Raw genomic sequence first — 13,302 nt, 5'->3', positions numbered from 1 at the left:
AGAATATCCTACTACACAAAACTGAGAAAAAGTGAGCTGTGCCAAATGCTGTTTTGCTACCACCACTGTTTATTGACAGAAAAGATTTTTATCTTAACAAAGCGAGGGAACTGTTAACTTTATCTTTGATGTAAAATATTTTCCCATAATAATTTTCTGTCACCTTTATCCCATATCTCTTGTATTACATATACATTAAGGAATTTAAAAGCTTAAAAGATATTTTTTCCCTGTGGTGATTTACATCCAAACAAGTTGCAGAGAGAATTTGCTCTCAAACTGAAAACCTGTTTCCAAGGGCAGATATTTATATAAAAGCCCCCATAAAAGGTTGTGGAAAAACTACACTTTTTTTTTTTACTGCATTCCTGTTTTGAGAGGGGCTATGCCCAGCATACCAAAGAGATGGCCAAAGTAACATCATTAATATTACTGTATCTGGGCACCTAATTGTGCACTGAATTTTATCAGTGGAGTAAAAGTCTTCCTAGATCTTCAGACCATAAGGATCATTATATGTACTTTCTCTCTATATATGTATGTATGTATATGTTTATATTTATCTCTAAATACAAAAATTTTTACTGGGCATTGATTCTGATGAGGATATTTTTTAAGCAGTGGTTTTGAAGAGCGTTTTTCAGCAGTTTGGGCTAAAATGTCTGTTTCTAATTTGGAGTGGTAAGTGCCATTTCTATAAAGCCTGCATCAGTCGCTTTGGGCTTTTTGCATAATGTTCGTAGATCCTCTATTCTTATTCTTCTCATGAGACTATTCTTAGGGAACAAACGTGCTTTCTACCAAAACCACCGAAAATTAGCATCTTCTTTTAATGTGTCAGAGAGAGGACAAAGAATGGTCAGCTTCCCTTGCTACCTCTCCTGGTCAGTACTGGGCTACCTTAAGAGACAGCTTTGGGTTACAGCCACTGCTTCTGAAGAAATACTGTCTGAGGAATTGAGTCTCAAGGGCTGCCAATCAAGCCTACACAGGCAGAACGATAGTTTTCCATAAATGTATTCATTTGATTCATTTATAAATCTGAGCAGGGCTGTGCTTTGGCAGTAGAACAGGCAATCTGCTCTGGGAGAAGCCTGGATTCTTGGAGGGGTGAATCAGCGAGGAGAAGGAATGTGGAAAAGTTAATTTGTGTGAGCTTTATGGGCCTTATCTGCAATAGGCACCCACCTGCCTCCGCTTCTAGGCAAGTCATGGTAAGAGCTGAATTCACAGCTATCTAACAGGAAGGACAGTGGGAGTCAACTCCTCACTCTGAGAGGAAGGCAGCTGTGCTTCGCTTTCCAAGTCTAGTTTGTTGTATAGGTGAAGGAGTTTCCTTCTGCGGGAAGAAAACTGTAGCGTGCCTAATCAATATATTGGATAACCAAATAGCTGCAGAGTAGTTCCCACTAGGGTTTCTGAAGCTGGTAAGCAAGTGAGAGCTCTTCATTTGCAACATGTCCCTGAAGCCCTTCTTAAAACCCAGACCATCCAGATGGACAGTGACACCCCAGGAAATTCTAGCTGGGTATCCATGCAACTAACTATTTACAGCGTGATAGAGACTCAATTAAAGTAAAACCAGTATATCCCAAGAGATAAACTGTTGAGAGTCCCAGGAGATAAAATTGTTGAGGATTACAGTGGATTAGACAAGTCTTTATTTCTTTATTTGGCTATGAATTGCTAACTTGCTTTTGCCCCGTCCAAAAGGGTGGTAAGCAATTTTGGTTCAGTCCAGGAATTAGAGCATACATAAAAAAATTGCTAAAAAGTGATTCCCTTCTCACACCAAATTTTTGAGAATAGAAGCCCTGCAATCCTGGAAAAATCAGAATTGATAATTATCAGAGAGGGTGATAATTCACTCCATGTGATAATTTACTCCATTATCACAATAATTATGCAAGGGAACACTGTAGGAATTCATGCAGGAAGTAAAACACAAATTGGAAACCCATTCTGTCACGTAAAACCTGAGAGAGAGGAAAATTCCTGCCTAAGACAAGCAAACACAGAGACACAGGGTAGGATGTTACACCTACCCTCCAGGCAATCAGACAAACTGTGGAGATGATAGAAAACTTGAGCTTCTGAGTCAAAACCATGGCACAGGAGAAACAGCACTGAACCTCGGGTTGTTTGCTGGGTGCCATGAACATTTTCTCTAGCTGTCCTTTTCACTCTGCCACTTATAGCTTTCATCTAGCAAGAGGGTAGATAGACTGGGAGAGACAAATTCAGGTATCAACCACTGCTGACTGCTTTTGCTGTTGCTTTTGGACATCGCTCTATTCATGTTCTTGCAAGAAAATTTGGTTAAGAGCTTGTTTTCAAACTCTATGAAACGTTATTCTGTTTTAGTTAGAGGTGAAATATCAGACTAATGAAATACTTTTGTAAATATCTTATTCTTGTACCAGAAGAATTATGTAGATCTGGCCAAACTACACTTCCTATATAGCCAAGTAACCAATAAATGGTGATAGCTAGATGAAAGTCATTAACCCGGGATCTGGGAAATTTCAATTTGACAATTGAAGAAAAAAAAATTCCCTTGTGCTTTTCAGGTTTAAATGTGACTCATTCTGAGAAAGTCTGTGCAGAGCTTCACCAGAGTGATTTATTCTCATGCTCTGAACTGTCCTATGTATTCTATTAAGTTTATCTTTGCCATCAGAGGAAAGGTGGACCAGTGTAAGAATCAAGAGGTCCTTTCTGATCAGTCTTCCTGAAGGTTTTGCTCCTATTGTGAAGTGCGAGCAGAAATGCTTTTAATAGTTTCAAATCTGTGGGCAGAGCTTATCAATAAACACACACTCACAGGAAAGCCATTCACTCTTCTTTTCATCTGGGGGCTGTTAGTTTCTCTTTTTATGGTAGTGTTTATATCTGTTCTTAGTTGCCAGTGCTCTTCCACATCTTTCCTGATATTAGTCAACCTGTAGAAAATGCTCTATAAAATCCTACAGAGTTCAGTATGGTCTGTAAGGAACCTTAATTCCCGAGTCATTCCTCTACTTGGATGTACTTGGCAGAGCAGAGTACTGTTCCTTTTGATAAAAGCAGGCGCTAACTTCATGGACAAGCCTCTGGCTGGGCAAGGAGGCTCATGATTGTAACTTACATATATATTCTTTTTTCAAAAGGTTTTCAGATGAAATGATTTGAAGGCTTTTAATGAAGTACTCTAACAGCCAACAAGGGCAGCTTAACATACCAAGGCATTGAATCAAAACATCTTGTTCATGCCTTGAATGGAAGGAAACTATTCACACGTTGGTTATTTGGGAGTAGCTGCTCCTTCAGCACAACTGTGCCACAAGCCTCTGCTTTCAGCTCCGAAGGCTGAGCTACATTCATCACAGCACAAGTATGCAGTCCAGGGACAGAGTGCAGCCAAGGGGCATTACCAAACCAATGCAAAACAAAGGCAGGAGTATAGCTTAAACACCGGCCCAGCTGGTTCTGATAGCATCCCGCTGATAATAAGGCCTGTTAAACCCCTTCAGCAGCAAAATCTTTATCTTCATTCCACAGACTAGCCTTTTGTCTTCATCCCACAGAAATTTCAGGGCTTGGTGGGGAGGGTTCCACTCCCAGCACAGGGCAGAGGGGAAACACTAAAGGGGAGGTGCTGATCCTCACTTTATCACCTTTTCTGAGGCAGAACGGTTGCTTTTTCCACTGTGTCAGTCGTTCATTTCAGAGCTGACAAGCTGGTTCTTCTAGGTGGAGCTACTGGGTGCCCCCGCTGTCTCCCTGGCTGTGGTTCAAGTGAAGTAACATGACATTCCTGCGATGGAGGGCTGGGAGAGGCAGCCTCCTCCGTGACATTGCGCCCGCGTCTCCCCCTTGCCATGTATCCTGCCCAGATAGAGTGACAGCCGCGGCATTCCCGCTGCAGTCCTGCCATGCCCCGGAGCCCTGCCCAGCAGTTGTTGTAACTCAGTCCGTGGGATCTTGCAGGACAATGGAATGAATCCAGGTCTCTGGAATGCACTAGGAAAGCTCAGTAGAAGATGGGTGTCTCGATTTTTTTTCCTGACGGTTTTCCCCAGCACAGTTGGAGCTGCTTACTGGGAATGCCATGAGCCTGCTGGAGCTCATGGTCAAGCCTACACAGACTGTGCAAAAGCCTGTGCCATAAACTGTGCTTTAAACCTCATGGCAGCTTCCTCTAGGAACACAGTACATGCGTAACAAGGTTTATTTGCAGACACTTTCAGATTCTTATCTTTGCAACTGATGCTTGCAGGATCATTTTCCTCCATCATTGCTTGCTTGAAAGTCAGGTGAACTTACCTATCTGAAAAAGTGCTCTTGAGAGGCCAAGATGAATGCCAGGCATGTGCATAGTGTTCCTGTTATCAAGTGCTTTCCTGAACTGGGACCCACAATTTTAAATATTCTAACTATTCTAAGTATTCCTTATTTCAAATATAAGAAGTGAATCAGAATGGGCTGCAGGACTTCACAGCAGCACTTGCTCAGGCGACTGTGAGAGCTCTGAGGGAGGAAAAGGAATCCCAGTAATTCCGATACCTGCAAGAGAAGGAGAACAAGCTGTGGGGGAAAAAAATCAGGCACACCACCCCTCTTGAGAAAGGGATGCAATTTTAAAACGAGAAGAGATTCTGAAGCAATTAGCAGTTACTAGCCATTCATGCATGAGAAATAGCAGACCCATGACAGGGTGCCTGAGGGCAGAGGGACAGACAGACTTGCTGGTACAGGGAGTGATGGTTGCAGGAAGAGAGGTCTGATACAGGAGCCAGCTGAAACTGTCCATGACAGCAGCCATGCACGTCTTTGTTTACAATAAGACATAAGCACACGAGGGAGCCCCGTGAAAACTGCTGACCTACATGTACGAATTCTTCAGTGGGTCAAACACAGTGCCAACAGTGACAATGGCATTAAATTATTACTGCTGTTGTTTGTCTTGCAATTACTCACTCCTCCTTCTCCTTGTTAATAATACAAATCAGGTTAGGTGCCTGGAGTACTTTGCACTGTCAGAAAAGACCTGATCTAAAGATGTCCCAGCCTTGCCCACATGCCAAGGCACAAGTCTTCTCGTGCTATGGACTCACAGCTATTAATTTTCACAGTACTGCACAATCAGGACTTTTAGTTTCTTGTCATAGCTGAGAAATGGTAACTAACATACACCAAAATCCTGATAAAGAAAAGGCACAGGTTGTGAGCTCAAGTAACAATAAATGAGTGAGCAAAGCATAAAACTTTTCACCTGTGGACAGATATTTATCATGGATCAGATTTCTATCTGTTAAGAGAAGCTGTTTGTTGAAGTAAAGTTGAAGTTGATGCAAGGAAAAGTAATATACTTAAAGATAAGAGCAGGTTACTTCAATTCACTATTCATATGCAAACATAACCTTGGTATAAAATCTTAAAAAGCAGAACCCCAAATCTAAGAATTGCAGAGAAAGGGATATAGTTTGTAAGCAAAACTGGGATGATCAGCAAAGAACATTTTTGTTTCTTTTATTAACACCTCTGGTATTCTCATTTGCTGTTTTATTTTATTTTAAAGTGTACAGATTACAGTGATTTTATATTCCAGTGTTCCAATTAAAGCTAGGTTTCTCTTTATACAATACATTAAAGTGCAGTTGATTTGAATTCAATGACACTGTCCTACTTGAAATTTATTATATTGTCTCAAATGTGGTTTTGGAGCCTGTTACTCTCTGAATGTGAATACCGAAAAAATAACCTGTTTTTATTTTTTCTTTGTGGTTTTACCCAGAACAGTCCATCTGGGTTGCTAGGCTAAAGATAAAATATTTTTTAAAAATTGCGTTTCGAACAGCAAATACAAATTTCAGTCATATGATATGAAAACGATCCAGCCTATATAACTCCTACTGCTTACTTTCAAAAAATGCCCTTGTTCTGAAGTCAGTTCAGTGGTTATTAGAAGTAGTCACTGATGTAAATTCCATCTTGTTTATGAAAACCTTTTGAACAAAGCATTGATTGTCCAGGGATCATAAAAAAGTTAAAATCTATAAAATGTTGGCATTGCTACTATTTGGGGCATGAGAATGACATGCATATAAATCATAGTTTATTGGCACAGGCTTTTATACTCAGAAAGAAGGCTTTGCTGAAAAGGTACTGTAATTCCTCTCTTTTATAGATTTGTTTCTAAAGTATTCTGAATCAGGAGAAAAATCAGAAGCAAATTCTGGTCTGCGGTAGGAATCAAGGGCACAACAGGTCTTTTATGGCATGGGTTAAACAACTGTAGATGGGCAGTTTAGGCAGAGTTTGGGGAAATCAGGGTGTCTGGAAAGGCCTTGGTGTGAAGCTTTGGGAGGGAAAGTCATCCATGTAGCTGCTGTCCCTCCATGCAATCTCAACCACATCTCTGTTATCCTGGGGACAGTAATCTGTTGTTCCATTTTGTAGGAGAGGGCCCTACTATCATCATTTAGGAGAGATAATGGTTTATTAAAGGCTTTCAGAGGAGTACTCTGTCCCATTCTACCCATCATGAGGTGGGTGAAAGAGGGCTTTTATGCTGACAGATTTTCCTCTTAACAGGAGGGGATTTTTCCAGGGACATTTTTGCAGACCTTGATCTGTAGCCCCTCCAACAAGGACAAGGAGAGCAATCTCCTGCCAATACTTGGCTAAGCACATGAAGGCCCCTTTGTGCCTCATACACCACTGCTTTTCTTGATCCATGGCTGGTGAAACTACTCTCCTGGTGCAGTCCCAGAAGAGACGTCATCCTGGCGAGGTCTATCTCTCTATATCGACACTGAACAAGAACTGGCAGTGTTATTTGTTGGTTTAAAATGGCATCATGGTGGAAAATAAATGTTCAGGTCTCACTGCACAAAGTGATCTAATTCTCTTGGATTTTATGGCAGGAAGATTTTAAAGGTGTTGGTCACCTAATCGTTCTAAGAATGACTTAATTTTAGAAGCTTCAACTCAGCTAGAACTTGTAGGATAGCTGCAGAATCCCAGTCTCAAAGGCCATGCCCCACTGAATAGTGTAAAATCAACATTACAGACTGTACAGGACCATTCACGTCCTGAGATCAGAGCACCCCGTTCTGGCATTGCTCCAGTTCCAGACAACAGAACTGTCACTGAAGTTACACCAGAGTAAAACTAGAGAAACAGCAGTGAACCAGCCTAAGAAGCCTCACAGCTAAGTCTTTCCTGTTTCTTTTCCAGTAGCAAAATTATTGGCAGCCACCAGGGATCAATGCTGTTGTTAGCATTGAAGTGCTGCACCGAAGAGCAAACACTCCAGCGATCCAAGCAATTTTCTGTTAAGTCATTCTACTGGACTGCAGGGCTTGTGGGTGGGATTATCCCAAGTGAAAAATATGGCAATGCCACAAGACTAAGTCCTTACTATTTCTTGGAATTTTAGTAAGAGCCATAAAATTCGTTGTTGGCACCTGAATCTTTAGAAGCACTAAGCAAATTAAACAATCAAGCCTCAATCCTGCAGCTCTTCTCCTCATATGATGCTTATTAAAATTCATGTGGTGAAGTGCTCCTTGAATGGATTCCAAAATTTTCAAGCAGAAATGCCTAAAATCAGGTTCATAAATCCATATCTAAATTTTTTAACAAGGTTATGCTCATTTTCCAATTTTCTTGAGCTTCTGAAGATTGCAAATTCTAGACCTTTAGGAAAAAAAAAAGAAAGCCAAATTTTAAGAAGGTTTTTAAACTGAATTAGAGTCTGCATTAAGACCATTTTCTAGCATTTTCTGGAACTGTCCATCGTATGTGTCAGGACTAGTCCTGTGAAGGCTAAAGGAGGCATGATCTAGCAGCCCTGTTGTGTTCTGGGTTAATTCTAGTTCTCTGGAGCTAAGATACGAAAGGAGAGCTGATTAAGATGCTGTGCATATGGCTAATGAGGATAACTTCTGTCAAGTCTGAGACTTGACCCACAGACAGTTATGGGATATTCCCACTGGAAGCACAATATTTCTACTCCCCTTAACAAAGTGGCCCATCACTGATCACAGGCCATGACTATTCCACAACTGTAATAAATAAGTTCATCCTCAAAAAAAGTCAAGGAAAAAGTAAATGTAGGAGATCAGAAAACTGTGAAGAATGGCTAGTAAAATCACAGCCAAAATTTTACAAGAGCTTGACCATATGTGTAAGTCAGAGCCATGGCATACATGCCTAAGTTGTGCCAGTTTGTCTGCACACACAGCATGTAATAACCACATCCAGAAATGTTGTGTTACAGCCCAAGGATTCTCCATTTAAAGGAGACAATTAATGAGTTGCACAGTTCTTCTTGTAATTGTCTTCTCTAGTGTTTGATCATATTTTTAAGCCAGAGGATCTGTTCAGGAGAGCCAAAACTATGTATAAATCAAACAGAATCACAGGATATGTTGAGTTGGAAGAGACCCACAAGGATCATCGAGTCCAACTCTGAGGCCTGCACAGGACCATCCCCAAGAGTCACACCATGTGAGTGCCTGAGAGTTACAGAACTGGGTATGAGGGAGCTAGACAGCCTGCTGACCTGGCAAAAACAACGTTGAGACAGGAAAGACATAGTTATCAGGACAAGGACTTGTGCATATGTTAGATTAGCTGGTGTATCAGGGAATGTGTAGCTCAGCCACACTGTCCTCTACTGGCTCTCTGAAAACCATGTTTTCATTCATGCTGTTTTCATTCTTTGGTGCCCAATTTAAAGCATTTCAACAGAATCATACTTTCAGAGAGCCCAGCTTCTTCATCTCATCTCTCTCTGCCCTCAGTACTTCTAAAAACCAAGAAAGCAGAGTCTTTATGACTATGAAAGCTTCATGATGTTTACTCTCCAGCTTTTAAGACCTTTGTCAGAAGCAAGGAAGAGTTTCAATATGCTCTGGTGTAGTCTTCTCTTTCTCCCTCCTCCTCTATTTATGTTGTCTCTTTTTCTTGGTGTTTATCACTCTTTCTTACACACATTTTCACAGAAGTGACGGAAACTCCTCCAATCGCTTCAGCAAAGTGGAGCTGACTGCCAACACCGCATGTGGCACAGGGTGGTCTGTGACCTCCTCCTACAGAGACCACCCCACAGCCCCCCTGCTGCCAAAGCCCTTCAAATTCTGCCCAATACACGGCTCAAGCCCCCCTTGGTAATAATAACACAAAAATACGGCAAACTTACAATTGTACACGTTCTCCAATCTGGGGATTTTTTCCATCACAAAAGCCTTCCTTCCCATGTTTCATTCCTTACCTGGATATGAATATTCCTGATATCTTTGGAAAGATTGACCTGACAAGATCTAAGATAAGGAAAGTGGTGAGACACCGGCACAGGTTGCCCAGAGAAGCTGTGGATGCCCCATCCCTGGAAGTGTTCAAGACCAGGTTGGATGGGGCTTTGAACAACCTGGTGTAGTGGAAGGTGTCCCCGCTCACGGCAGGGGGTCAGAACCAGGTGATCTTGATGATTCCTTCCAACCCAAATCCTTCTGTGATGCTGGGAATCTAAATGAAAGCAGACCTTTCTACCGCTGGCCCATGCATGTCCCCTGGCATGCTGCTCCAGAGGTTTTCAGCTTGCAAGCTGACTGCTCTGTGCCCTGTGGGGATCCTGCAGACACCAACAACCTGTGTGCTGCTTTCAGGTTCTGGACGACAGCTGAGACCAGCTGAGCCCCCCGGAGATGCTGATGCCGATGCGGATGCAGAGGATGAAGATTCTGTGAGTCTTTTAAAGTTTTTCTGTGATGAGAGTTTGGCAAAATGAGATCCTAAATATTTTGTTTATAGCTGGATCTTGCTGGTGATTTTCCTCCCCATTAAAAATCCCCGCTTGGGATTGTCCTGCCAGCTCAAAAGTGAGAAAGTTGCTTCAGTAAAAAGGCTTCTGCTCTTTGCCATGATTCACCAGCACAAGTTCACTACCAAGACTTAGGAAACTATTACATGGCTGTTAACTACAGTAATTTTTCTTTAAAGGTTTAGATGGTTTAGGTTCTCTGTTGTCTGACTCCAGAAGGAAGCATGCCAAGCGCTTGTCAGCAGAAATTCCTGCTGGGACTTTTCCATGGTTTGCTTGGTTATACAGGGCAATAAAGCTTGAAGCCACAGGATGCAAATAAAGCAGGGGAGGGATTTTTTTTGCCTTTTTCAATTATTACTTATTGATCTGTCAGTATTTTCAGTCTGTTCCATCTGTAGATGCAAACAATACATAAAGAAAACCAGGATCAGTGTATTGCTGTTTTTGTCTCTCAGGTCTTTGTCCCTTGTGTTTTTGAGTGCTTTAACATGAGAATTTTATTTGATTTTGACCTAAGAAAAGAGTTATTGGTTATTTTTCATCCAACATACTAATGAAAGATTTACACTCAGAATGAGACTATGAGTAACTAGAGAAACTCTCCTAAGAAAATGAGTCACTGTTAATTTGTTGATGTTTCTTTACCACCACTCATTTCTGTTCCACAGGTTAATGAAGTGGCAGTAGAAGACATTCGTCCAAGGCCACAGGGATCCTCTCCAGTTTATGAGTATCCCACAGAAGAAGAATATTTAAAGGCAAGACACTGAGTTTTTCATGCAGGCATGGCTTTACCAAGTTGATTCAAGAGGCTTTAACTCCTGCAACTTGCAGAGACTCATATGTGGTATAATGGGATGTTGTTGCAGCCATATTGTCTTCCTGTCCGCACCAAAATGTGGTCTGTGTTCATTGATGGTTTTATTTCGTACTGGATTTGCTGGCCATGTTCTTGTTTCTTGGCAAAAAAAAAATTTGACTTCATTCCTTAAAGGACACGGGACAGAGCGTGTAAAGAAATCACAGTGTTTTTCCTGTTAGAATATATAAGTGACTTGAATCTAGCAAATAAGTGTTTCAAAATTACCTGTACCTCTTGGTTATTCAGTGTTAGGGATTTAATTAGTACAGCCATGTTAAGATAAGTAGGCAGCAGTTTGAAATTCATACTGAAGTTGAATAAGTAAAAAAAAAAATGCACATTTACAAAGATAAAAGCATGGGCAATGTGCTACATTAAGACACAGAAAAGCTCCCCATGTCTTAAGACATTTGATCTCTGGCATTCAAATGAATTAAATAATGTGAATTTTGGTACAATGAAGGGAGGCCTTGGCATCTAATTTACTACTGGGAATAGCATATTTAAATCATTCATGTTGTACATTGCACTTACAGATCTCAATTTTGCTCTGTTGCCATTAAAGTCAGCCTCAGTTCTTAGTCTAAACCAGGACTTTTAACTGACTTTTGTTGTACCTGACAACAGCATGACTTCTGAACACTAAATAGTTGAAAATTATTTTTCAGCTTCAAGAAGAAAACAAAAAACATTCTACAGACAAATCAAAACAGAGTCATCCACAGGTCAGTCCTAAAAGCACTTGTAGGCATGAGCCTTGCAAAATAAAGTTTATTATTACACACAGATATGAAGGATGGACAGAAGGAAGGACAAATGGGTGAAGAATCACTTTAGACTTGGTTTGACCAGGAACTTCACAAATTGCCTAGTTATGACACAGGCATAAGCACCTACTTGTCCTATTCAGGGTCCTTCCATAATTCTTTTTAGCATTCTTCCTTTATCCTTCTTTGGTTTGAATACAGTAGAGCATTAACTCTTAGTCTGTCTTTTTTGGTCCACTGACTTTAATTCAAGTGTTAACCATCTTAACAGAAAATCTTTCAACCCTAAAAGATTCCATGTGTTCCACATTTTAAAATTATAACATGTTTTCCCTGTGGCCTTGATCCAGCATAACCCTAACACGTGCTTAATTCTAATTTAGAACAGAATTGAATCCACACTGAATGTGAGTGGGTTATCTCCATTTTAGATAACCTTTCCTGAGCTATTGAAAATATACCTCGTCAGACTCAACTTTTTATTGTAGAGAAATGTAGAACTCTTTGATACAAATGAATAAAAATGATAAATTCACACCTTTTTCAATCTCTAGGAGACAATGGAAGTAACCCTGAAAACAGAAGCGGAAGCTGGTGCTAGTGGTTTTAGTGTGAAAGGTGGAGGAGATGAAGGAATATTTATTAAAAAAGTACTTAAGGAATCTCCTGCTTCAAAAATATTTAGTCTTAAAGAAGGTACAGTCTGATTTTTTGTTTTGTTTTGATTTTATTCTATATCTTTAAATAATGAGATATATAGCTGTGTGTGCACATAGATACCTGCCTGATCTGTCATCTCTTTAGGTAACAAAAATAGTAGATTGCAAACCAACTAATGTCTATGTGAGTGCTTAAGCTGTCTGTATTAATAAATTGAAAGATCACTTGCCTGAACAATAATGAAATATGATTTTTTAGTATGTGATAAAAAAAATTTTCACTGGAACAGTGAAAAAGACACATAGAAAGTGGTATATACGCAACTAAAATAAAAAAAAAAAGGCACAACTCATGACATGCACGAAGAACCTTCCTTTGATTCTTTCGCAAAATATAGCATGCCACAGAACTGCAATAAATAATGGTTTAAACAAGAACAAAAGTCCAAAGTCTAAACACTGGAAAATGTAAGAAAAAACTTTGTTACTGTCAGGGTGGTCAGATATTGGAACGGGTTTTTCAGAGAGATAGTGGCGTCACCATCCTTAGAAATCTTCAAAACCTGACTGCACACAGACCTGAGCAACTGCCTGTGGCTGACCCTTCACTCCGCAGGGCAGTTGGACTAGATGATATCCAGAGGTCCTTTCCAGCCTTACCTATTCCATGATTCTATTATGTGAACATAATTTCATATTTTAAATAAAAGGATGTGATAATTATTTTTTTTTGAACATTGTTTCAACAGAATTTGAAAACCTGTAAGAATACACAAAGTAATTAAAATGATGCATGATTCCACTTGCAGGTGATCAGCTTCTAAGTGCTACAATATTTTTTGATAACATCAAATATGAAGATGCACTCAAGATTCTCCAGTATTCCGAGCCGTACAGAGTCCAGTTCAGCCTCAAAAGAAAAATTGCTGTGAAAGAAGAGCTGGAACATTCTACAACTCAATACAAGAAGGAAAGAATAAGCCAGGTAGCTTTTGATTAGTTTACAAAGTTTGGATAACATAGTGTAGCAACGTGGAAATAGATCAGAAAACACACTTGTGTCTTCTTAAGACTGAGGTGTGTGTTTAAACTTATCAGTATGACTATTCATGACCAAAAAAAAAAAAATCCCACACAGTATTTACAGCTTTTTAAGTCCTGAGTGAGACCACAGATTTTATATAAATACACAATTTTGTG

General features: G+C 40.2%; 1 protein-coding gene across 2 annotated transcripts in view; it reads left to right on the top strand.

Moving 5' to 3' along the window:
- The window catches only part of LOC135416312 (protein AHNAK2-like), a 74,111-nt gene that overhangs the window by 40,089 nt on the left and 20,720 nt on the right, over positions 1-13,302 (top strand). For both annotated transcript variants that reach the window (XM_064659349.1, XM_064659350.1), the window contains exons 2-6: positions 9,657-9,733; positions 10,483-10,572; positions 11,345-11,401; positions 11,998-12,139; positions 12,912-13,087. In XM_064659349.1, the coding sequence (XP_064515419.1) occupies positions 9,657-9,733; positions 10,483-10,572; positions 11,345-11,401; positions 11,998-12,139; positions 12,912-13,087 (542 nt within the window). The remainder of the gene's footprint in view (positions 1-9,656; positions 9,734-10,482; positions 10,573-11,344; positions 11,402-11,997; positions 12,140-12,911; positions 13,088-13,302) is intronic.

Source organism: Pseudopipra pipra, chromosome 6, assembly GCF_036250125.1.
Source record: "Pseudopipra pipra isolate bDixPip1 chromosome 6, bDixPip1.hap1, whole genome shotgun sequence".
NCBI classification, from domain to species: domain Eukaryota; kingdom Metazoa; phylum Chordata; class Aves; order Passeriformes; family Pipridae; genus Pseudopipra; species Pseudopipra pipra.
This window is presented reverse-complemented; position numbering and strand designations above follow the sequence as displayed.